The sequence below is a fragment of the Nicotiana attenuata genome, chromosome 5, assembly GCF_001879085.1.
Source record: "Nicotiana attenuata strain UT chromosome 5, NIATTr2, whole genome shotgun sequence".
In the NCBI taxonomy this organism is placed as follows: Eukaryota; Viridiplantae; Streptophyta; class Magnoliopsida; order Solanales; family Solanaceae; genus Nicotiana; species Nicotiana attenuata.
Genome location: NC_031993.1, coordinates 23,951,515 through 23,974,617, shown reverse-complemented (window position 1 = coordinate 23,974,617; position 23,103 = coordinate 23,951,515). Strand labels below are relative to the sequence as shown.

Here is a 23,103-nt window from a genome sequence, read left to right as displayed (position 1 = left end):
AAGTACTTGATACATGGAGATGGATTTCTCCACAGGGTTGGATTGCCCTTTTTTCTCGGTGCTGGGTGACTTATAGCCAGTGTTGTATATATTCCGGGATGGATTTTCCTGGGCCGTATGGGCCATATACAGTACCGAGTGGTTGAGCATGATGAGTGGAAAGTGTGAGACAGTGAGATTGAGTACTCTGAGAGTGTGAGTACATGATTCATCTCTGAGATACATGGCATTGGCATGCACACATGACATACAGGCATAGAGATGCATTTTATCTCATGCTGTACGGTATCACGTCATTCATGATTTTTTTTTACACACATTGATATGTGGGCATAGAGAGGTATTTCACACTTGCTATCTGGAAAGAAAACGAAACATCTAATTTATTGTGGAAAGGATTTTTGGAAAAAGTTACAGTTTTCAAACTCTCTCATATTTTACGACAATTTCGGTAAAGGATTTGAGTTTTTCACTGATACTCTTGAAAAGTGGAACTATTTTTGGAAAACTGTGAAAAAAGCTGAGCATTTTTTTATTCTTTGAGTTACTGTCCTATTTATATGCTCTACGTTGTTATGAACTGCTACTGGTTATTGGTGTTGCACCCAACCTATATTCCAGCTTGTCACTACTTTCAACCTAAGGTTAGGTTTGTTACTTACTCAGTACATGGGGTCGATTGTACTGATACTACACTTCTGCACATTACGTGCAGATGTTGGCTGCTACCGCTGCTGTGCTCGATGGCTGCCGGATTTGAAGATGTACCTGCATTTCCTGTTGTAGCTGCCTCTTGTTCATGGTACCCTTAAATTTACAAAAACTCTGTTTATGTAATTTTCAAACAGAAGATGTATTTACTTCATATCAGCTTTGTAAATTCTATTCTTATTAGAAGCTCATGATTTGTACTGCAAGTCCTTGGGGAAGGTATAAAATTTAGATAATTCCTTTTGTTTAGTTGTCTTATTAATATTAGTGGAATTTGATCTTTATTAGTTGGCTTACCTAGCGGAGTGGGTTAGGTGCCATCACGACTAGTGGATTTTGGGTCGTGACAGATTGGTATCAGAGCTCTAGGTTCATAGGTTCTACAAGTCATGAGCAAGTGTCTAGTAGAATCTTGCGGATCGGTATGATGACGTCCATGCCTATCTTCGAGAGGCTACAGGATATTTAGGATATACTTCCCATCTTTCTTTCCTTATCGTGCAGTATTGATTCAGCTTGAAGCGTAACTCTTTGAATTCCTTCCACGCATTCATATGCGCATGTGAGCGCTTGGTATCAGATGTGCATCAACGGCTTGTGATTCCATGGTTAAGGTGAGAAATATGATTTTGGCGTGCTGATGATGGGCCAGTATGGAGGACTTGAGGCCGGCTTTTGACTGTAGTTTGATCACGGAGATTTCGATTGTGTGAGAACGTGCTTTTGGGACTTATATGTCTGGTGGTGTCCCTATTAGTGGGATTTGTGATTGGATGACTATGTGGTGAGTATGATGTGACTACAAGATGTGTTCAGATTGTTCGAATGTGACGAGAAGAGTTTACTTGAGATGTAGATAGGACTATCGGGTGTTTGGTTTCTGTCTTGATGCGACGTATGGTTCCGAGTTACGAGTGTATTAAAGGATCTTTCTTGTTGCTTAATGCCGGAACAAATTAGGTTCTCGTGTCTTATTGCTGAGATCAGACTCAGGAAGATTAAGCGATTGCGTAGTAGTTGTGGTTGTGAAAGGGTAAGAAAAGATGTCAGATTGAGACTAAGCAGGTGGGTTATCTTCTGCGAGGTGTCCTGAGGTTTGTGTGATCCCTATGTTGTTTGTGGCGAGTTCTCTTTTACCAGCGAATTATATGTGTTGCAATTTGAGTTTGGATCGCTTATGAGAGATGGCTTGGCTGTTACTAGGGTGAATGCAAGATTTGTAGATGATTTGAGGTACTATGTGGGTTGTGCATGTGAGCTTATGAAGGATTGAGTTGAATTTCACTACGGTATTGTGGCAGTAATAGAGTATGGGCATTTTGAGTTATTGTGTGTTTTGATCTATGGCTTTGAGCCAAGTGGGGAGTCTGCTATCGACGAGTTGATTGCACGGTTATGTGTTGGATTAGTTTCGGTTCGAGTTATACTTGTGAATCAGTTATGACTTGCAGAGGTGGAGATCGAGGATGACACGAGTAAAGGAATTTCCGGATACAGGTTGTATTACACTCTATGAGTATATGGGAATCATAAAATAATTGAGTGGTTATTCGTGAAGGGTGTAGTGTGCATGGAGTAGAAATTTGCTAGGTTACTTAGGAGTGTGGGTTACTTCCTTGGGTGTTGGTGTGCTAATGGGGCATAGGTCGTTCGGTCCGTCTGGTCGGTTTAATTGAAATTTGAGCGGAGTGGAAGGCTCTCGAGAGGGTTCTAATGGGTTCAAGATATATATGTAGCAATTGAGAATTTTTCAGGATTTGTATATGGCTAGAAGCCGAAATTTACATTGGATGGTGTCGCGACTCGCGGTATTTCCATATCCTTATGGATTCTACATTTTAGTATCAGGAAAGGGGAAAGAAGCGGCTTTAGATTCACGGAAGGTCTCTTCAGAGTGGGTATTTTAGTTGTGGTACTTTTGGGGTGCTTAAGAGGGAATTCAGCGACTTATGAGCCTTAGGGCGGTGTGGTTCCATGCTAGAGTTCGTGGGGCACGTTTGGTTAAGGATCGTAGTGTTCTATCAAGGAGAAGTATCAATTTGAAAGGCAATTCGGGAAGGACTCGGAGAATTAGGACATCTTGATAGTAGGTTGGATCAGCACAGTAATGGATATAATCGGTTCTTTGGGCACTTATGATGTGGTGAGTTTCTACAGGTGCTTCGTGGCAATGCTCTTGGGTTTTGGCAGCCTGCATGGCTTGGTTGAGATAGAGAGATTTAGTTCTGATGGCTTGATTATGTGCAAATGAGTTTCGAAGAGTTTTCAATGGTTACTACCATGGTTCGAGGTGTATATTTCCTACCGGTGTGTGGAAGATGTTGTGGATAGGGATTTTCTCCTGGATGAGATCAAATGGAAGGTTTCTAACTCGTTGAGTATGTAGTTTACTGTGACTCGGAGTGGATTATGAGATTATCGTACTTTTCATACGATGGCATGGTATATGCGGTGTGTTGTGTGGGATTGAGATTTGCATGAGCAAGGTCACGATGTATTCTTAGGCAGCATGGACGGTTTTAGATTACTAGGTGAATGATATTACTATTTGGTATGGCTTGATGAAAGTTTACATTTCAGAAGGGGTAATGTGTTTTGATTTATGGATACTTCATTAGTATTGCGGCACTCTCCTGGTTGATCAACTGCTGATATTTAAATTTTGCTATATGGCACGGAAGAATTATAGAAGTATTCCTCATGGGATGATCGTGTATGAGAGACGTGTTAGACATTCGGGCGGTGGAGATGGGATCACATATGGTGATTCGTGTGTTCTATGGATTTGGAGACTAGGAGTTCTTAAGAGCAGCTTGTATCATGGTTGTGGACTATGAAGTCATGGCCGAAGCTAGCCAGATGATAGTATGTGTTATGATTCAGTCATTGTGGAACATCAGGGGGTTATTTATCTATTTGTGAGTGACTAAAGCTGATTTGGGGGTCCATTGGTAGGCCCAATTAGGATGTGTATTCTACACCGAGTCGGATTGGTTGGCTCCATATTGCAATTGCTAAGGGATGTGCCATTCGGTTGTTGTTGAGCTTATTCGTGTTCTGAAATGATCTGTGAGTTACTCTTCTATGCTACGAGGAGTTATGATTTGTGGGTTATAAGCACACATGGTGCGGTTCTATCGGAGCCTTATAACGGAATTTAAGCGAGATGAGTATTTGAGTATTGCATAATTGATGGCGTATTGGTTATGTTCTTTCGGGGTTTGTATGGCACTGTGTCATTTGCCTCTCCGTGGTTATGGTAATGCACTTTGAGTACTTATGTCGAATTGCGCGTGGTTATTGATTTTGAGCAGGGTGGCTTAAGGTATATGCCATGGATCAGTGTTTGGATGGGGCACGCATTGCAGCGAAATTATGTTGAGGTATGAACCTTTGTGTTAGATTCGTGTGATGGTCCTACGGGGTGTGATGGATTTTTAGTATTTCGTTGTGGCAGTACTTGTTAAGCTTGCGGGACAGTTCTTTTGTTTGAGTCATTTTTCATGATTTGAGTACATTTGGATTGTTGCTTATTGGTGCACGGATTGCACGGGTAGTGGCTTTAGATTGTGTTGACGTGATATGTCACTAGAATGATTGTGTTGGATGAGATGAGGTCATTGGACCTAGAATGGATACTATCGTAATTGATTACAACATAGTTGGAAGGATAATATCGAAAGTCGGCTTAGAAATTGGCTATAGTTCTTGTCGAAGGAGGGAGAGTTCCATGACTTGTTGGTCTGATAAGTGGTTACGAGTTTCTGCGTGTTTCTTTCATCATTGGCGGTGTACAAAGGTTTTGAACAAGATTTTAGTTGATATAAGGTTCGTTACGGTGTCGAGTTGGTTATCGAGCAGCTATTACGGTCGGAAGTTATCGCTATGAGTATTTGAGTTGTGTGGTATATCCTGTGACTGTGTCGTGGGTCATGGTTATGGCTTGATACAGCTTTTTAAGACTTATAGTGTGTATATGCGAAGTTCGGGTCTTGTAGTAATTCCGGATGTTGGAAATTGGATACTATGGTTTACGAACTAAGGATGGAGTAATGATATTCAGTTGTGTGGTGTGGTTGGGCCTAGTTGAAATAGGGTGACGTGGGATCACCCCCGAGTATGTGCATGGTAAAGTTATACGGCGGTTCGATGGCCTTGAGAACAACTTTTGGCACGTTCAAGGACGACTCTATGTTTAAGTGGGGGAGAATGTAACGACCCGAACGGTCGTTTTGAGCATTTGCACTTCGCTCGGTAGTTTGGGGGCACGAGTAGCTCCGTATGATGTATTAGGACTTGTGTGAAAAATTTGAGTTCGCTCCGAGTTGATTTGATATGTTTTCGGCGCGAGTTTTTGGAAGTTGAAAGTTCGAAAATTCATTAAGTTTGATTTGAGGTGTGTTTCATCGTTTCGATGTTGTTATGCGTGATTTGAGGCCTCGAGTAAGTTTGTGTTATGTTATAAGACTTGTTGGTATGTTCGTACGGGTCCCTAGGGGCTCGGGTGAGTTTTGGATAGAATTGGGTTGTGTTGCGCTCGTTTTTCTTTTGTTTCGACGTCGTTTCTTCAAGCATAAATGGTACCACATTGAACAAATGAGCTCCGATTTCTGTTTTGGTTGAAGCATTAGATCCGTATCGTAATTACGGATCTGTAGCGAAAAGAATCGTCAAGTTTGGATATCGTATGAGGATTTTATGGTCATTTTACTAAGAATTGGGTTGCTAGATTTTTCAGATTAATTACGAAATTGCCACTGATTTCGTATTTAAAAAATCTACACTATTTCCAGATATTGAAACTAACATATCTCCTTCATTATAAGGTCAAATAGAATGAGTCGAAAGCCTATCTTGACTGAAATTTCACAAAAAATCCATTGGAGGCATCAAAAGCAAGTTTTGGATTTGTTTGAAACGTAAAACGAGGTAGAACAGTTGGGCAAAAGTACTTAATATCGAAGGTTTGTTCATTTGGTCATATTTTGAGTTGGGAAGCTCGATTTTGGACAATTTTTGGAGGCGATTTTCACTATATGGATTGGGGTAAGTGTATTATACTCAATTTTGATTATATTTCATGAATCCATCTTCGTTTTTGGCATTTGATTGATGATTTCAAAGTGAAATTTGGGGTTTTGTCTAAAATTTCATAAAGTGAATTTTTGAGTTTTGAATATCGATTTGGAGTCGGATTTGAGTGAAACTAGTATGGTTGGAATCGTAATTGAATGGGTTGTCGAATTTTATGAGTTTTGTCGGGTTCCGAGGCGCGGGCCCGGGTTGGGCTTTTTGGCCGATTTTGGGCTTTTGATTAAAGATTCGACCTTTTTCGATTGGGATTGGTTCCTTTAGCATTGTTTGATGCATTTGAGTTGTTTTTGGTTAGTTTCGAGCCGTTCAGAGGTCGGAACACGCGGATAGCATTTTTGGAGCATCTCTCGGCTTGCTCGGTATTTGAATTGTCTTGTTCGAGTTAAGTAACTCTTCTAAAATTAGTGCTGAAGGTATGAAAATCCAAATTTTGTGCTATGTGATTGATTATGAGGTGACGCACATGCTAGATGACGAGCATGTGGGGGTACACCCACTGAATTGTGACTCCGTTATTTTCATGGCACTGTTTAGTGGCCCTATTTTGTTGATATCTGTGTTTTCACCATGTGATTAAGTAACTCAGCTGTCAATCATGCTAGATATCCTATTTAGGCTTTATGCTGATATTGTTAGGTCCCATAGTGGTCGTTTCTTATTTTCATCTCACTGATTTCATTGATATTTCGTACTCAGTCATATTCATGCATTCATTTCATATCTCAGTCTCAGTTGTTGTTTATTGATACATCATATTATTGTTGTCGGGCTAGTTTTATGACATAACTAATGATCTATTTAATGTGAATATCTCTTAGATTAACCATGTCTTCATTCAACCCACTTACCTCAACTTTGAACCAAAACAAGTTAGAAGGACCAAATTATGCAGACTGGAAAAGGAACCTTGATATATTCCTAACTGCTGAAGTATACAAATTTGTAATCACTGAGGAGTGCCCAGAAAAACATGATGAAGATGCTACTGATGATCAGGTTAAGGCCTATGATAAATGGGTCAAGGCTGATGAGATGGCGCGATGTTACATTCTTGCCTCTATGGCGAATGTTTTGCAATATCAGCATCAGTCTATGGGGTCTGCTTATGACATGCTCGAAAGTCTCAAAGAGATGTTCGGTGAGTAAAATCGTGCGGCTAAGTAGACAGCCATGAAAGACCTTTTGAACACCAAGATGGCTGAAGGATCATCGATGAGGGACCATGTTCTGAAGATGATGGGTCTTCTGAATGAACTGGAGGTCCTTGGAGCTGTGATCGATAAAGAATCTCAAGTTGAGATGGTCTTGTGGACTCTGCCCGACAGTTTTCAACAATTTCGCTTGAACTATAATATGAACAAAATGGATTTGTCACCGGCGAAATTGTTGAATGAGCTGCAAGTGGCAGAATCTATTATCAAACAGCAAGCTCCAGTAGTAGCACTGAATGTTGAGAAAGCTTTTGGTTTCTAAGTCGAAAGGCGGTAGTAAAAAGAAGAAGGCTAAAAAGGTTTTGGCACCTGGAGGTGCGGCTGGTATGAAAAAGCCCAAAAGAAAGAGCTATCATTGTAAGCAACCTGGGCATCACAAAAAGCAATGCCCTACCTATCTGGCAAAGTTGAATAAGCAAGGTAATTCAAATTTAAATGTCATTGAAACTTGTTTAGCGCCTGTCTCTACCATGCTTTGGTGTGTAGATTCAGAAGCCACTAATCATATCTGCACTACTTTGCAGGGGTTTCAGGAAATACGACGACTAAGTAAGAATGAAGTTTGCATTTTTCAAGCCAATGGCGAGCCAACACCAACTTTAGCATTAGGAGATGTTAGAGTTTCGTTTAGTAGTGATAGAGTTTTAGTTTTGAAAGATGTTCTCTATGTACCTTCTATTAGAAGGAATTTGATTTCGGTTTCGAAAATAATGGATGCTTGTTATAATGTTTATTTTGCTAATAACTCTACTGTTATTAAGTTTAATAAACGTTTTATCTACACTGCTGCTAGAGTATATCTCCTCATGTGCTACAACAACCAAAAGAATTAAATAACATTAATCTGCCACATAAAAAAACGTATTTCTGAATTGAGCCAAACTTATTTGCGGCACTTACTTCTAGGTCATATAAATCTAAATAGGATTTCGAGATTGGTCTCTGATGGACCTTTGAGTTCAATAAAAGTGGAGTCACTGCCAACATGCGAATCCTGTTTAGAAGGTAAAATGACCAAGAGACATTTTCCCTCAAAAGGAAATAGAGCCAGCAATATGTTAGAATTAATTCACTCTGCTTTTTGTGGCCCTATGAATATACAAGCAAGAGGTGGTTTTGAGTATTTTGTGACTTTCACAGAAGATTATCAAAATATGGATACATTTATCTGTTGTGCCGTAAGTCTGAATGTTTTGAGAAATTCAAAGAATTTAAGACGGAAACGGAGAAAAGACATGATAAATATATCAAAACATTATGATCTGATCGTAGTGGTGAATACCTTTCTACGGAATTCATTAAATACTTATCATATTGTGGAATTACATCTCAGTTATCTGTTCCAGGAACTCCACAACAAAATGGTGTGGCAGAAAGAAGAAATAAAACCCTTATGGAAATGGTTAGATCAATGTTAATTTACTCCGATTTACCTTCTTACTTTTGGGGATATGCTTTAGAAACAGCAAATTACATTCTAAATTTGGTTCCTTCAAAGTCAGTACCTTCAACTCCAGTAGAATTGTGGACTGTGTGCAAGCCAAGTTTACGGCACATTAGGGTTTGCGGTTGTCCAGCACATGTGTTGAAAGGGAAAACAGATAAATTGGAATCGAGGACAGAAGTATGCATTTTTATTGGATATCCAAAAGGAACTAAAGGCAGTTTATTTTATTGTCCCAAAGAAAAAAAAAGGTAATTGTTACGACAAATGCCAGATTTTTAGAAGAGGACTAATTAATGAACCGTATTCCTAGAAGTAAACTAGTTTTACAGGAATTAAGTAATGGAGTAACTAATGACTCATCTCTGGAACATATCCCGGAAGCCAGTATTGACATACCATTGCATTATCATAGTGGGAGAAATGTCAATAGACAGCAGAACGCATGAGAGCAATTGCCTGACATCTCACTACCCGAAAGTAGTGGGAGTAATGTTGAGCAACATCAGATTGTTGAGCAACCTGAAATTGTTCTGCATCCTGCACTCCAGGAAGAAGTTAATGAGATCCCAGCACCGCAAAGTGTAGAGGATAACATTGAGGCTTCAGTTTCGGAAAATGACGTTGTGATTCAACAACAAAATCAGACTGCACCTGTAGTGACTAGTCGTAGTGGGAGAATTATTAAAAGACCTCTCTGGTTTGCGCTCTTGGGAGAATCTTATGATAGAATCCCTGAAGAGCCTAATACAGAACCTCTTAATTACGATGAAGCACTACAGGATACAGATGCTGATAAATGGATTATTGCTATGAAATCTGAAATGAAGTCCATGTACTCCAATCAAGTCTTGGATCTTGTAGAACCACCTACTGGAGTCAAACCCATTGGTTGTAGATAGATCTATAAGAAAAAGAAAGAAGTGGACGGAAAAGTGCAAACTTTTAAAGCTAGGCTTGTTGCAAAAGGGTTTACTCAAAAAGAAGGGTTCGATTATGATGAAACCTTTTTGCCAGTAGCCATGCTTAAATCCATTAGGATTATCTTATCCATTGCTGCTCATTACGATTATGAGATTTGATAAATGGATGTCAAGACGGCTTTTCTTAATGGAAGTCTTGATGAGTGCATCTATATGGCACAACCTGTTGGTTTCATAAAACGTGGCAATGAGCATATGTTGTGTAAATTAAGGAAATCCATTTATGGATTGAAACAAACTTCTAGAGCATGGAATGCTTGCTTTGACACATCGATTAAACCTTCGGTTTCGATCAATCTGAAAATGAGTCTTGTGTCTATAAGAAGTGGGATGGAGATAAAGTTACATTTTTGGTTTTGTACGTGGATAATATTTTGCTTATAGGAAATAATGTGAGCATGTTGAATTCAGTAAAGGAATGGTTGTCCTCGGGTTTTGATATGAAAGACTTGGGACAGGCGGCACATATCCTAGGGATCAAGCTTATGCGAGATCGCAAGCGAAGGATATTAGGCTTATCCCAAGCACTTTATATTGATATTATTCTCACCAGGTTTAGCATGCAAGATTCCAAGAAAGGCTTTCTTCCTTTTAGACATGAAATCTCTCTGTAAAAAGATCAGTCCCCAAAAAGTGACTGATGAGATAGAAAAGATGAAGGCGGTCCCTTATGCTTCTGCTGTAGGGAGTCTCATGTATGCTATGCTATGTACTAGACCTGATATCTGCTTTGTTGTTGCCATGGTTAGTAGATTTCAGTTTAACCTTGGACGAGAACACTGGACTACCGTTAACCATATAATCAAGTACTTGAAAAAGACTAGGGATTATATGTTGGTTTATCACTCAGGTGATCTTGCACCCATTGACTATACTGATTCAAATTTTCAGTCAGATAGAGATTCTAGAAAATCTACCTCAGGATATGTTTTTACCCTAAGAGGTGGAGCCATAAGTTGGAGGAGTATCAAGTAATCATATGTTGCTGACTCCACCATGGAAGCCGAATATGTGGCTGCATCTGAGGCAGCTAAAGAGGCTGTTGGCTCAGGAACTTTCTAAAAGAGCTTAATACAGTTCTTTCGGTTCAAGCACTGATTGTACTTTATTGTGACAATAGTGGTGCAGTTGCAAACTCGTAGGAACCAAGAAGCCATAAAAGGAGTAAGCATATTGAGCGTAAATATCACTTAATTCGGGACATAACTCAGAGAGGTGATGCAAGAGTGTTGAAGATTGCATCAGAGGACAATTTGGCAGATCCGTTTACAAAGAGCTTGCCATAGAAGATTTTTGGCAAGCATGTAGAAGAAATGGGTATTAGAGTAGTAGACACATGGTTATGAGTCTAAGTAGGAGATTGTTGGGATATCCTATTAACCATGTGGTTTAGACATAGTATTGTATTTTTTTATTCTTTATGGAACAATTATTTATTTAATTTATTCAATTCAATAAAGTACTTTTTTAAATAGATCATTTGTTACATGTGTGTCCTTTAGTTATGTTGTAGACAATTTAGTGTATGGAGTCTTAGCTCATGCGCAGAAGATTAAATTGTCAGTTCTCATAATTAATAAACTATATTCACAATCGAAGATATTATTGGGCAAAATATCTTGATGATTGTAGCACAAGATTATAGTATAATTTGTCTTGATTATGAGAGTGGTTTACTCCGACTTCTTGTGCTAGTATACTTAGTGTATATTGAACGGACCAAGTAGAGAAAAGATATTTGTGTATTGAATATATATATATATATATATATATAACATTCTCTCTAGTTCATTGAATGAGCTTATACTCCTAATCTTGATATAATTATTATGATCAATGTGATTTGTTTATTGTTTTGATTTATCAAAAGGTACAACTCTATTCAGAGTTAGTGTATGCCTAATAGATTGGACAATAACGAATAGCATTTGTGAAATAATAATTACTAGTTGATAGAATCCATGACTCGGTTATGAGTTTGATGATCCCCTTTATGTACGCTTATAAGTTTTCATGTGAAAACACAGCCGGTGGATTTTGTATCCGTCACGTGAAATAGTTTAAGCGAAATTTAAAGGATTTAATTAGTTGATTAAATTAAATTGTTAGTGATTTAATTTTAATTAACTGGTATTTGGGATCTTGACATGGGGAGTTAAAATAAGTGTTAGTGAATTTTCGAAATTCATATTGAGGAGTTCAATTGCAGTTTTTTAGTGGAATAAACTGCAATTAATTATAGTAGGAATTAATTCATCAATTAATTATAGTAGGAATTAATTCATGCAAAATTTCGAATTAATACTATAATTAGTAGCCTCTTATTATTTTTGTGGTCCCTGCTATGCCTAGAAAAACCTGGACTGACTTGGGTAAAAAGTGACTTGGGAGAAAAGTCATCCGGTAGAGTTAGAGTAGGATTCTATACACGTTTTTGGAGCCTTATTTTGTCTGAAAAACGTGTCTACTTAAGGAAGAGATTTTTCACCCAATAACTCACCTTTAAGAGTTGTATTGTTCTTGCCCACTCAAAGCAAATTCGTCCAAGGTCTTCCTAGGACCATAGCATTGCAGTACTAGGGCCATAGCAGAAGACTGGAGCTCTGGATTTACTAGGACCATAGCATTGCAGTACTAGGACCATAGCAGAAGACTGGAGCTCTGGATTCTTGCTGTGTGGAGAACCTGTGCAACGATTTCAAGAGGTTAGTGCTTCTAATCTAGCCATTATATCATTGTCTAGTTTACATGTATTTGATGCCTGGTTTGTTTGCTTGCTTCCCCTACGCATGTTCTAACAGATATGACTGACATGAGTCGTCACATGACCACAGAAGAGGCAATTCCTGTTAAACTTTCCATCCAGTGGTGGATTCAAAATTTGAATTTTACGGGTTCGAGCTCGAGATTCTACCACAACTCATTTGATTTACATTGTTCAAAATTAATTATTTGTACTTATTTAGTTGGAATGTGCTACTTATTTCGCTGATCTGGTACGAGAGAGCAGTGCTTCCAATGTTAATGTACCATGCGATCCTCTCGATTAAGTCTGGTGCTTTTGTCTGGAATATTTCCCCATCTGTATCAAAGCAATGAGCATTTTTAGCTATACTACTGTAGGAGATAGCAAATAGAGGGCATAACTTATCATGGGGTTTAGTTTCTGGCCTTGTCCAAAAGAGTTACTTTAATGTTGTCGTGCTAATTTTAATTTTGCTCACATCTATGATCATTGTTGCATTTTTTCTTTAAAGGGTGTGAATGAGAAATGGAAGAGGCACCTTTTAGATTGCACCCCTCCATCTCACCCTTCGTGTCTATAAATTTAGAGGCTTGCCTCATTTTTAAGATATGGAAAAATCTGAAAAGTTCTCCCCTCTTTTCTATTTGCATTATTTTCAAATAAACATAAGTGTCAAGTGTGATTTGCTCCGTCTGTTGAGTTCGCTGAAATTCTGTAATTTCGATTGCCAGTATTGCAGAATAGTTATTCCGTTCTATCCTGGGAGGAATTAAATCCAAAACCTTGGGCAACAGTGAGGGGATTAAATTCCTTAAGGACACACAAGCAACTTGTGGGCTCGGAATTATTTTATCTGTTTTGTTTATTAAACTAATGTTTCTCTGCTTCTCTAATTTTCCGATTTTTAGNACAGTAATACCAACAATCTTAAGGAATTTAATTTATTTTCTGTGTTCATATCAACATCTGTTGGAGACTAACCGAAAAGAGGAAAAAGAAGAAATTTTGTGGTCGCGATGGGAGTTTGATATCAATTGGAAATATGACCGGCGATGTCACTTGGGAAACGTTATTACAAGCGGGTTTTCTGGTTGTTGCTAGTAGTAATGAATTTCGTAGCAAAGCCATCGATTCTCTATTCTTCTACATTCATATTTTTGGGGTGTCAAAGTATAAGTATTGCTGAATTATTGAAGTGGAGTCGGTATTTTTTTTTTCTGAAAAAAAAAATTATGAGAGCATGATTACACCACTTCTCTAAAGNTCTACATTCATGGTTTTGGGGGTGTCAAAGTATAAGTATTGTTGAATTATTGAAGTGGAGTTCGGATTTTTTTTTTTCCAGAGCAAAAAAAAAAATTATGAGAGCATGATTACACCACTTCTCTAAAGGGTGCATTTCTACATTACTGAAAGAAGAAAATTTGCACTTCAACAAAAGTGCACCACTGGTTCATTATTTGAAAGGATTTGGTGTTGGACTTCGTGACTGTTGTCGAATTCTGGTCGACATATTGCTTTTGCAATTATGAAATTTCGCAAAATATGCACTAATAGTGACATTGAAGTTTGAGTCACTGGTTGTATACGGTATTTCCAGTTACTTGAGAAGAGATCACTACGTAGCGGCGTTAGACTATGAAAGGTTGTCTTCAGACATGTCAAATGAAATGGCTTTTCTCGGACTCAAAGAGTTTTCTGTCAAGTACTTGGAGAAATCGGAACCATTTGACGATAAAATGAAAAAAGTATTCTCCGAGTAGTTGTCAAGAGAAGTGACTACAAATTCGGGCAGAAAGTGAATAAATATCGCTCTCGATAAAGCAGAAAGTGACTACATATCGGATTCTACTTTCCTTACTATACCTAATTTAATTAGTTTTTCTTTTACCCTATATGATTTATGAGATTTAGTTTCTACAAATATTAGGGTAGATACTTATTATGTGATGATCTCAAAATATATCCTATGTGCATGCTAGGATTAAGAATAATATATTACTGAAAGAAAAATTATTATTCAGTATAAAGTTATTAGCATGCATGAAATTATGTGAAAGATTATTTTCAAGAGTGTAAGATGTAAATTATGCTTACATTAATACTTGAAAATTATTTTTAAGATCGTGAAGATGATATTTTATATGTATATTAGTTTGGATCAATAAAGATATACATATATTAGTTTGATAAGAATTATATCAAACTGTTGAAATGGTTAACGTGTTATAATGGTTTAGTTGGAAAACCATTTGGAAAGGGAATTAAATTCTTGTAATTTTATACCCTGTTTTGGAGACTAAAATCTTCATGATTTTCTATTCGTTCATTGAGATTAAAGTCTTTGTGACTTTCTACTCATTTGATGGAGTAAAGTATAGACTATGACTTTCTACTCGTTTTGGAGATTAAAAGTCTTAGTGATTTTGTACTCCAATTCATTATTCAGTTTGAAGATTAAAAACTTAACCGTTTATTAAATTTGATCGTGTCACATATTATTCGGTTTGAAGGTTAAAAACTTCACCGTTTATTAAATCTAGTTGTATAAGATGTTACTTGGTTTGAAGATTAAAAATTTCACCATTTATTAATTCTAAATGTGTCAGATTGGTTTGAAGATTAAAAACTTCACCATTTATTAATTATGGCTCTGTCATGACACAAACAAGAGTTCATATGGTTGGCTCAACAATGTAATAAGGGCGTCGAATATGAATCTCCTTTTGAAGAAATATGTTTGGAATATGAAATTATTCACCAAACGATTGTCCCTTAGTCACCGCAATCTAATGGAATTGTGGAAAGAAAGAATAGAACGTCAAATGACACGATGAATGCCTAGTTGATAAGTTCTGATTTACCCAAAACTTGGTGGGGGGGGGGGGGGGAAGCTATGCTTACAGCTAACCGAATACTCATTCGCGTTCCCTATAACAAGACACAATCCGTTCCATATGAAAAAATAGAAAGGAAGAAAACCCAACTTGAAATACTTCCAAGTGTGGGGGGTATTTGGGTAAAGTGCAAGTTTTTAAACCCAAAAGGATAAAAATCGGATCGAAAAATGTTGATTCTGTTTTCATAAGATATGCAACAAATAGTAAGGCATATCATTTTCTGATTCATAAATCAGAAAATTCCGATATTCATATTAATATGGTAATCGAATCAGATAATACTGAATTATTTGAGAATATTTATCCGTATAAAAAGGAATGTGAGTTGTCTAGTAAAATATCTAAGCGACCTCAGGAAGAAGCAAAGAAAAGTACACCTTATGAGGTTAATCCAAGACGTAGTAAACGTCAAAGGACAACTACTTCCTTTGGATAAGATTTTCTGACATTCTTGTTGGAAAGTGAGCCTCAAACATTTAAAGAAGCAACTCTTGCTCGAAAGCACAATGTTAGAAAGAGGTAGTCAATAGTGAGATAGAACCCATATTAAGTAATCATACTTGGGAATTGGTTAATCTTCCTCCAGGAAATAAACCTTTGCGTTCTAAGTAGATTTTTCATAAGGGAAATGAAAGTTGATGGTACTATTGACAAATATAAGGCAAGATTAGTTGTTAAAGGATTTAGACAACGAGAAGGTCTTGATTACTTTGACACATACTCACCGGCAACGAGAATTACATCTATTCGGATGGTAATAGCGTTAGCCACCGTGTATGGCCTTGAAATCCATCAAATGGACGTAAAGACAGCCTTCTTAAATAGAGATTTGGAGGAAGAAATTTACATGGAACAACCTGAAGGGTTCGTGGTTCCTGGAAAAGAAAAGAAAGTGTGTCAAATTGTTAAGTCACTTTACAGACTAAGACAAGCACCCAAACAATGACATGCGAGATTTGACCAAATAATATTGTCAAATGGTATCAACAATTAATGAGTGTAAACAAATGTGTTTACGTTAAGAATACTTCAAGTCATATAGTCATTATTTGATTATATGTAGATGATATGTTGATGAAATATTTAAAATGTGGGAGCTTTTAGCTTATGCATGACAAAAGCCAATGTTAGACGTAATGTCTAAATGATATAATTTTTGAACCCCATTAATATAGTAGTTGGTAAATCATCAGTTGTTTAGTCTTAATGAAGACTAGTTGATGAAACTACTAATTCGGAAGTTGGTCACGTACCTTTCTCGAAAGATCATTTTCTTTATTGAAAATTTATATTGTTTAGTTCTTTTATGAAATAATGTCACTTTGAAGGTTGTGATTTTTCATAAGAAGATACGTCTGTACGTTTTTGTATGGACATGACCGTTCGTGAATGAACGTATTAATATGTTGGTCTATAATGAGGTGAACCAACCGATGAACATGGCCAAAATCCATTGCAAGTTGGATTTGTTTCATGAATGGAGGTGCTATAATTTGCATATCATATAGGCGTATGAATAAATAACATACAAATGCTTGAAAATGACGGAGCGATTGATAAATGTGTTATATATTAAAAGGTTGTGGTCACAACTGATGCCAATCATTCCAGCTGTTGTTATAATATACTATTACTACATTAAGTGTAGTCAATAATATGATATGCAATCGAAAGTCGAGACGTATTAGTCTACAACATAAGGAAGTTTGCAATGAACGTTCATGACAATGAAACGAGTTTTGAAGTATACTCTAAATTATGCTTTGTACTACAATAAGTATCCCGCGATAATAGAGGGGTATAGTGATACAAATTAGATCACCGGTTCAATCAATTCTAAACAGTCGATGGAGGAGCGATGTCTTGGAAATTGTCCAAACAAATGTGCATTGACCTCTCTACGGTGGAGGCTGAGTTTATAGCCTTAGACGGCCGGTGAAGAAGCTGAATGGCTCCGGAATTTCTTGGAAGATATTCCATTTTGGCCCAAACTTTTGGCACCTATATGTATACATTGTGATAGTCAAGCGACAATAGGAAGGGCTGGGAGCGTTATGTATAAAGGAAAATTTTATCATATATGACGAAGACATAGAACCGTTAGGCAACTACTCTCTAGGGGAATTATCATAATTGACTATGTAAAGTCAAGCGATAATGTGTCGGATCCACTTATAAAAGGCCTAACTAGAGAGGTAGTTGAAAGATCATCGAGGGGAATGTGACTATGGCAGAGGACAAGTCATTGTGGCGGTAACTCTACCTAGAAGACTGGAGATCCCAAGATCTAGGTTCAAGGAGCTCAAACAAAGTCACTAATGACGGTTCAACATTGTCAAATAAAATTTCTTTTTGGTCCATTCTAGTGATGAGACAATGTTCAGTACCAAGGATAAAGAGTTAAGACTTTTTAATGGTTTCTAAGTTTGATACAGGGTATATCAAATAGTGTATCTATGGGATAACACGTTTAGGAATCACCTATGTAAGTGTGAAGTGAAAGCCGCTTCAAGGAGAATTCTGTAAGGCCAGTTCTCTACGCACTTATGAACCAGGTGGTGTTCATGGCTGAAACGAACACAACAATGAGAACCAAAGACGGTTAAGGGTTGATTGTGTGACTTATGGTTGTCTAGGTATACACCAAAGCTCGACGGTTCAAAGATATCAAATCTACCGATTGACCGAGTATATCCGACATAAGTTCACTACGGAAAGTTCAAAGGGAAACCTACTTATCCAGATGCGATTAATCCTTACTTGATGTCCATTCCCCATTCATGTGGGGGATTGTTGCGTTTTTTCTTTAAAGGGTGTGAATGAGAAATGGAAGAGGCACCTTTTAGATTGCACCTCTCCATCTCACCCTTCCTTTGTCTATAAATTTAGAGGCTTGCCTCATTTTTAAGATATGAAAAAATCTGAAAATTTCTCCCATCTTTTCTATTTGCATTATTTACAAATAAACATAAGTGTCAAGTGTGATTTGCTCCGTCTGTTGAGTTTGCTGAAATTACAGAATTTCGATTGCCAGTATTGCAGAATAGTTATTCCGTTCTATCCTGGGAGGAATTAAATCCAAAACCTTGGGCAACGGTGAGGGGATTAAATTCCTTAAGGACACACAAGCAACTTGTGGGCTCGGAATTATTTTTTCTGTTTTGTTTATTAAACTAATGTTTCTCTGCTTCTCTAATTTTCCGATTTTTAACACAGTAATACCAACAATCATGATGTAGGTTAGTCTTGTCGACAGTTTAACTATTTACTGCTTCAGCTTGTGCAGAAACAATAGGTAGTTCCGCTGCAGAGTATTAAGTGCTCGTTGGGTACGAGGGATAAGGAATAATTAATCCCGAGACCAAATTTAAAAAGAGTTTATACCATGTTTGGTTGGTAGATAATTAATCCCGGGATTAGTTATCCCGGGATTGTAGTGTTTTTTGATCCTTATGGAAAGGTGGAATAACTAATTCCGGAATAACTAATCCTCGGATAACTTCTTTCCAACCAAAAGGCCCCTAAGTACTGATCTTGCTTCTTCAGATGCAAAAGGAGTCAGTAAAATGAACTAAACCACCATATAGTTCCAGAAAATCATCATGTATTTTTTAAGTTCATTTTACTTACAATTTGGAAGAATGTTCAGGTGAGAAGTTTCCCATTACTTGGCACATTAAGTTCAAGAAAACTTCTTGAAGCTCCTCTGTGTTACATACAATTGGGTAACATGTAGTCAAGGGATAAAGAATACTACATTTATACCAAAAATGATGTTACTGTAAAGAGAGAACATGTAGCCATACTGACTGTCTAGAAATCTGCTGAAATTCTTGCAGGAAAATGTCGTCATATGACTGAGCGATAGCTGGTATTGCATCATTCTATCAACTGAACTGCAGCAATAGCTGGTATTGCGTCTCTTAATTTTTGAGTAAGAGCTACACGAACTGTCATCACGGAAGCTGCCGGTCCACTCAGTCGAACCTTAACAACGTACTCATTAATCTGAACAAGCTCAAGTTCTCCACCTCCTGCTCCTACCAGATATGGTCTAATCTCTCCAAGAAGCTGACATTATTGAAAATATTGCATTATTTTGGTGTCTAAATACTAGTCAGAACAAGCTGAGAGTAATTACAAATGTTAACAAATTATTGGAAATAAAACTGCAGAGGCCATGTATCTTGTACCTTCTCAATATTTTCCTCATTTAATTCAAGGCCAGTCTCGGAGTCCTGAATCTGCTCTACTTCCATTATTTCAGGGATTTTGTCCCGAAGGCGAGTTTCAATTCCCATTTTAAGTGTCATTGTTGAACTTGGACAAGATCCACATGCTCCCTGAAGCTTAAGAATTACAACTAGGCCATCGATCTCATGTAGTACAACATTCCCTCCATCTGCCATTAGGCCTGGCCTGACTTCATCGAGAACCTTCTCAACATTTTCCTCGGTTAGTGGAAGGACACAACTTGGTGACACTACAATACCTACAGTATCAAGAAACAAAATGGATAAAATATGACGACTAGTTTAGGTACATTAATTAGTAAATCGAACAGGATTATACGACAATACTACAACTCCATTGAACAGCGTAATTACTAACACATAACAATTTCAGAAGATGCATAGCAAAAAATAAGACCTTAGTAAGATAGATCAAGACAAGAAATGATGTAAGTTAGATGAATAATTTCATTCGAATCTGAAGGCAAAAATTACAAAGATGATACTAGGAATTCACGGAACATTACTGAATTGATAACTCTGAATCAAATAAAAGGCAAAAATTGAAGGCATGTATTTCCTGTTTAAAGTGTGGAAGTGTTTCAGTAGTGTTGGTAACTTCAGCCGAAAAAGAAACAAGACAGTCAGCTGCCTCTAAATTTAAACAAGCAATAAAAACCAAATGAGATGAATCAGCATCATTTACCTGCATTATTTCTTCTTTTACCAGTTTGATTAACCCCAAGGAATCGTCTAACATGAAATTGACCTCTTTGAAAAGAACTTTGCTTTGACGAAAATGGATTGCCCTGTGAAACACAGTTCTATGAAGAGATATTGACATCAAGATTACTTCAAGGTAAAATATAGAAAATTTCTCCAGATATACACAATTTAACAGCGTAATCAGAAACACAAAATTGTGGAAACGAGGAGAACAATTTTATGTCAAAACAAGTCCATTGGATAAATATGTTTTGCAAGTTAGAGTTAAGTTACGAGCTTCCTTGTAATGTAACCAAAGAAGAATCTCATTACGTAGAGAAGAATTTACATACATAAGTGTAGAAGTACATAATTGTGTCTGAAACTAAGGTAACAGTACCCTAAAATATGCTGAATACAACATTCGTCCTATAACACGAGTTAGCAAGATATGTTTGACATAACTATTAACAAACATAACGAGGGTAATACCTTTGGAAAGGAAGTCGAGGCAGGAGAGAACCGTTTTGATGAATGGCTAGCTGATGATGACACTGTCGGTTTGAGACCTTGCATTTGGGTTGAAATTGCAAACATTATGTATTCAAAGTATCACCAAGTTTGAGGGCTCATTTTCTTGAGTATATTCCTGGAGTACATGGTTCCAACTGAGTTAGAACTAGAACTTACCTTGGAGGAAAAGACCAAGGTTTAAACAACCATGATTACCAAGAAATTAACAACAACAACAACCCATTGGAATCTCACGAGTGAGGTCTGAGAAGGATAGTATTTACGCAGGCCTTACCCCTACCCTGGGAAGGTAGAGATGCTATTTCCGATAGACCCTCGGCAAGAAATTAAAATGGGATACCCTTCTGCTTATATCATGAGGGTCTATCGGAAACAACCTCTCTACCTTACTAAGGTAAGGTTAAGGTCTGCGTACACGTTACCTCCCCATACTCCACTTGTAGGATTTCACTGGGTATGTTGTTGTTGTACCCTTCTGCTTATACTATAGTTCTCCCCCCCCCCCCCCCCAAACCACCCACACCCGTACACCCCAACATAATGCCCGCAAGTGAAAGAATTTTCTGAAATCCTAAGCCACAATTGATTTTACTTCTTCTCCTGCAATCCACCTTCCAACCCAACAAAAAACTTTCATGCTCGCCTTCATTTCATATGCTGACTTTGGATGTTCCATGGTATTAAAATAATTCCATTCTTAACATATTCCTATATAAAAACAACAAGAACAACAACAACCACGCCTCAGTCTCAACATTTTCTATATAACATTTCCCTATATAACTTTCAAAATTGTCAACAATAATTCAAATTCATTTTATTGTTCAAATTTTATATGACACTTTAGTCATCTTTAACTTCTCAAGATGTTTGACTTCATCCTATTAATAATATTAGCATATATAACTTTCACAATATACAATAATTCAAATTGTATATCTTGATAACATTATTTTCCTATCAACTATCTTTTCAATCATTAATTATCATATGCTTTATCACAACCATTTGCATTACTACTGTTTCCAGCGAAGCAAACACATGTATTTGAAGAACCAGAGAAGAAAAATCTTTAACACATTTATCTAAAATCCTCACAACCTCAGTTTCAAACACCAAGCCATAGAAGAGAAACTGTGAAGCAAATATAAACTTAAGAAATTTCTGGGAGTTAAAAGGAAGAGTGATGGTGAAAAATGAGTACCTGGTACGATGATCAGTCAATAGAAATGTGCAACTGCAACCAAATGGAGTTTCGAATCCTTTGTCTCAAGTTTTGCGTTGGTAGATTGTCATTGTAAGGTGTATGTAAGGCAGTTATTTAGAGGGAATGGATGTGGTTTGGACACGTTTTTTCTCTTATGTGGCCTTTTCACTTACTATTTAAAACCGGCTTTCATTTTTCCTTAGTTAATTATAGTATTTTTTTGACGAAATACATAAAGCGCCCTTTAGTTGTCAAACAACTCAACTGACCCTTTATCATTTAGATACTTTAAGTGTCTATTAAGCAGATCAAATAAATACCCGAATGCAACACATAATATGAGTGAGTTATACTTGCTAGAAAACAAGCCAATTAATAAATAACACATGTAATTTGATATAATTAACAAAAGAAAAAAGAAAATACATTTAAAAAAGAAAAACCCCCATTCCTTACTTTTCACCAAACCAACGCCCTCAACCCCCCACCCCACCATCTTCTTCCTTCTGTCATCCACTTTTCCCAAACCATTCACCCTCTTTCCAAGTTTTTCCCGTCAGACCCCTTTCCCTTCCTCTTCCATATTCAAAACTTAAATCTAAAATATTTCCACAAAATACAAATAAGAAATAGCTAAATAGAGAACCTACTAAGGTATCATCGACAGGCCTTGCCGGAAAAAGCTCCTCTCATGCAACCCTCGCCGGAAAATTGATCTTCGATCGAAGCTGAAACAAATGGTTCCACCGGAATCTTCAGCCTTCTCTCTCCATTATTTTCTTGACTATAAATTTGGGCTTATATCACTTTTGTTTCTCTAATTAGTTATTTTTGGTGTAAAATTATCCTTTGATTTATCGTCCGATTCAAATAATAGGTTCTTGTTTGTGTGTTCTATTGGAAGGAAGGTGTTGTTGGATGAAAGAGGACATTTTTCCCAGCTATTGTTGCTGCATTTTTCTGCTTCTTTCAGTTGGGCTTGGGACTGGTTTTGGATCGACGAAACTAGGCAGAGCTTTGGAGGTTTCAGGCAGTGGAGTTTTGTGGTGAAATGTGGTAGTTTAAGGTGATTTACAGTGGCTTTATTGGAGCTTTAGTGGTTGATATTTCATGGCCTCTATGGTGGTTTCATGGTGAATTACAGGTGGTGAGATGGTTTAGCCATAAAGAAGAGAGGCTAAGCTGCAGATGTTTCTCGGGTTCTTTTTAAGGAAAAAAAATTAAGGTGAAAAAATTTATTCACGCGCTCAAAAGTTTGTTTGCAAACACCAATATGTTTACTTGATCTACTTAATAGACACTTGAAGTGTCTAAACGATAAAGGACTCAGTTAAAG

General features: G+C 37.2%; 1 protein-coding gene across 2 annotated transcripts; it reads right to left on the bottom strand.

The window, feature by feature from the left end:
* Positions 18,674–21,907, bottom strand: LOC109225520 (nifU-like protein 3, chloroplastic). 2 transcript variants are annotated; one of them, XM_019390212.1, is made up of 5 exons: positions 21,765–21,907; positions 20,519–20,675; positions 20,028–20,145; positions 19,283–19,581; positions 18,674–19,160 (listed from the first exon to the last, which is right to left on the bottom strand). In XM_019390212.1, exons 2-5 carry the CDS (start codon positions 20,621–20,623, stop codon positions 18,969–18,971), a joined length of 714 nt encoding a protein of 237 aa, XP_019245757.1. In that variant the 5' UTR covers positions 20,624–20,675; positions 21,765–21,907; the 3' UTR covers positions 18,674–18,968. The 2 variants fall into 2 exon arrangements, with proteins under 2 accessions (XP_019245757.1, XP_019245758.1); XM_019390213.1 differs by having other exon boundaries at positions 20,028–20,130.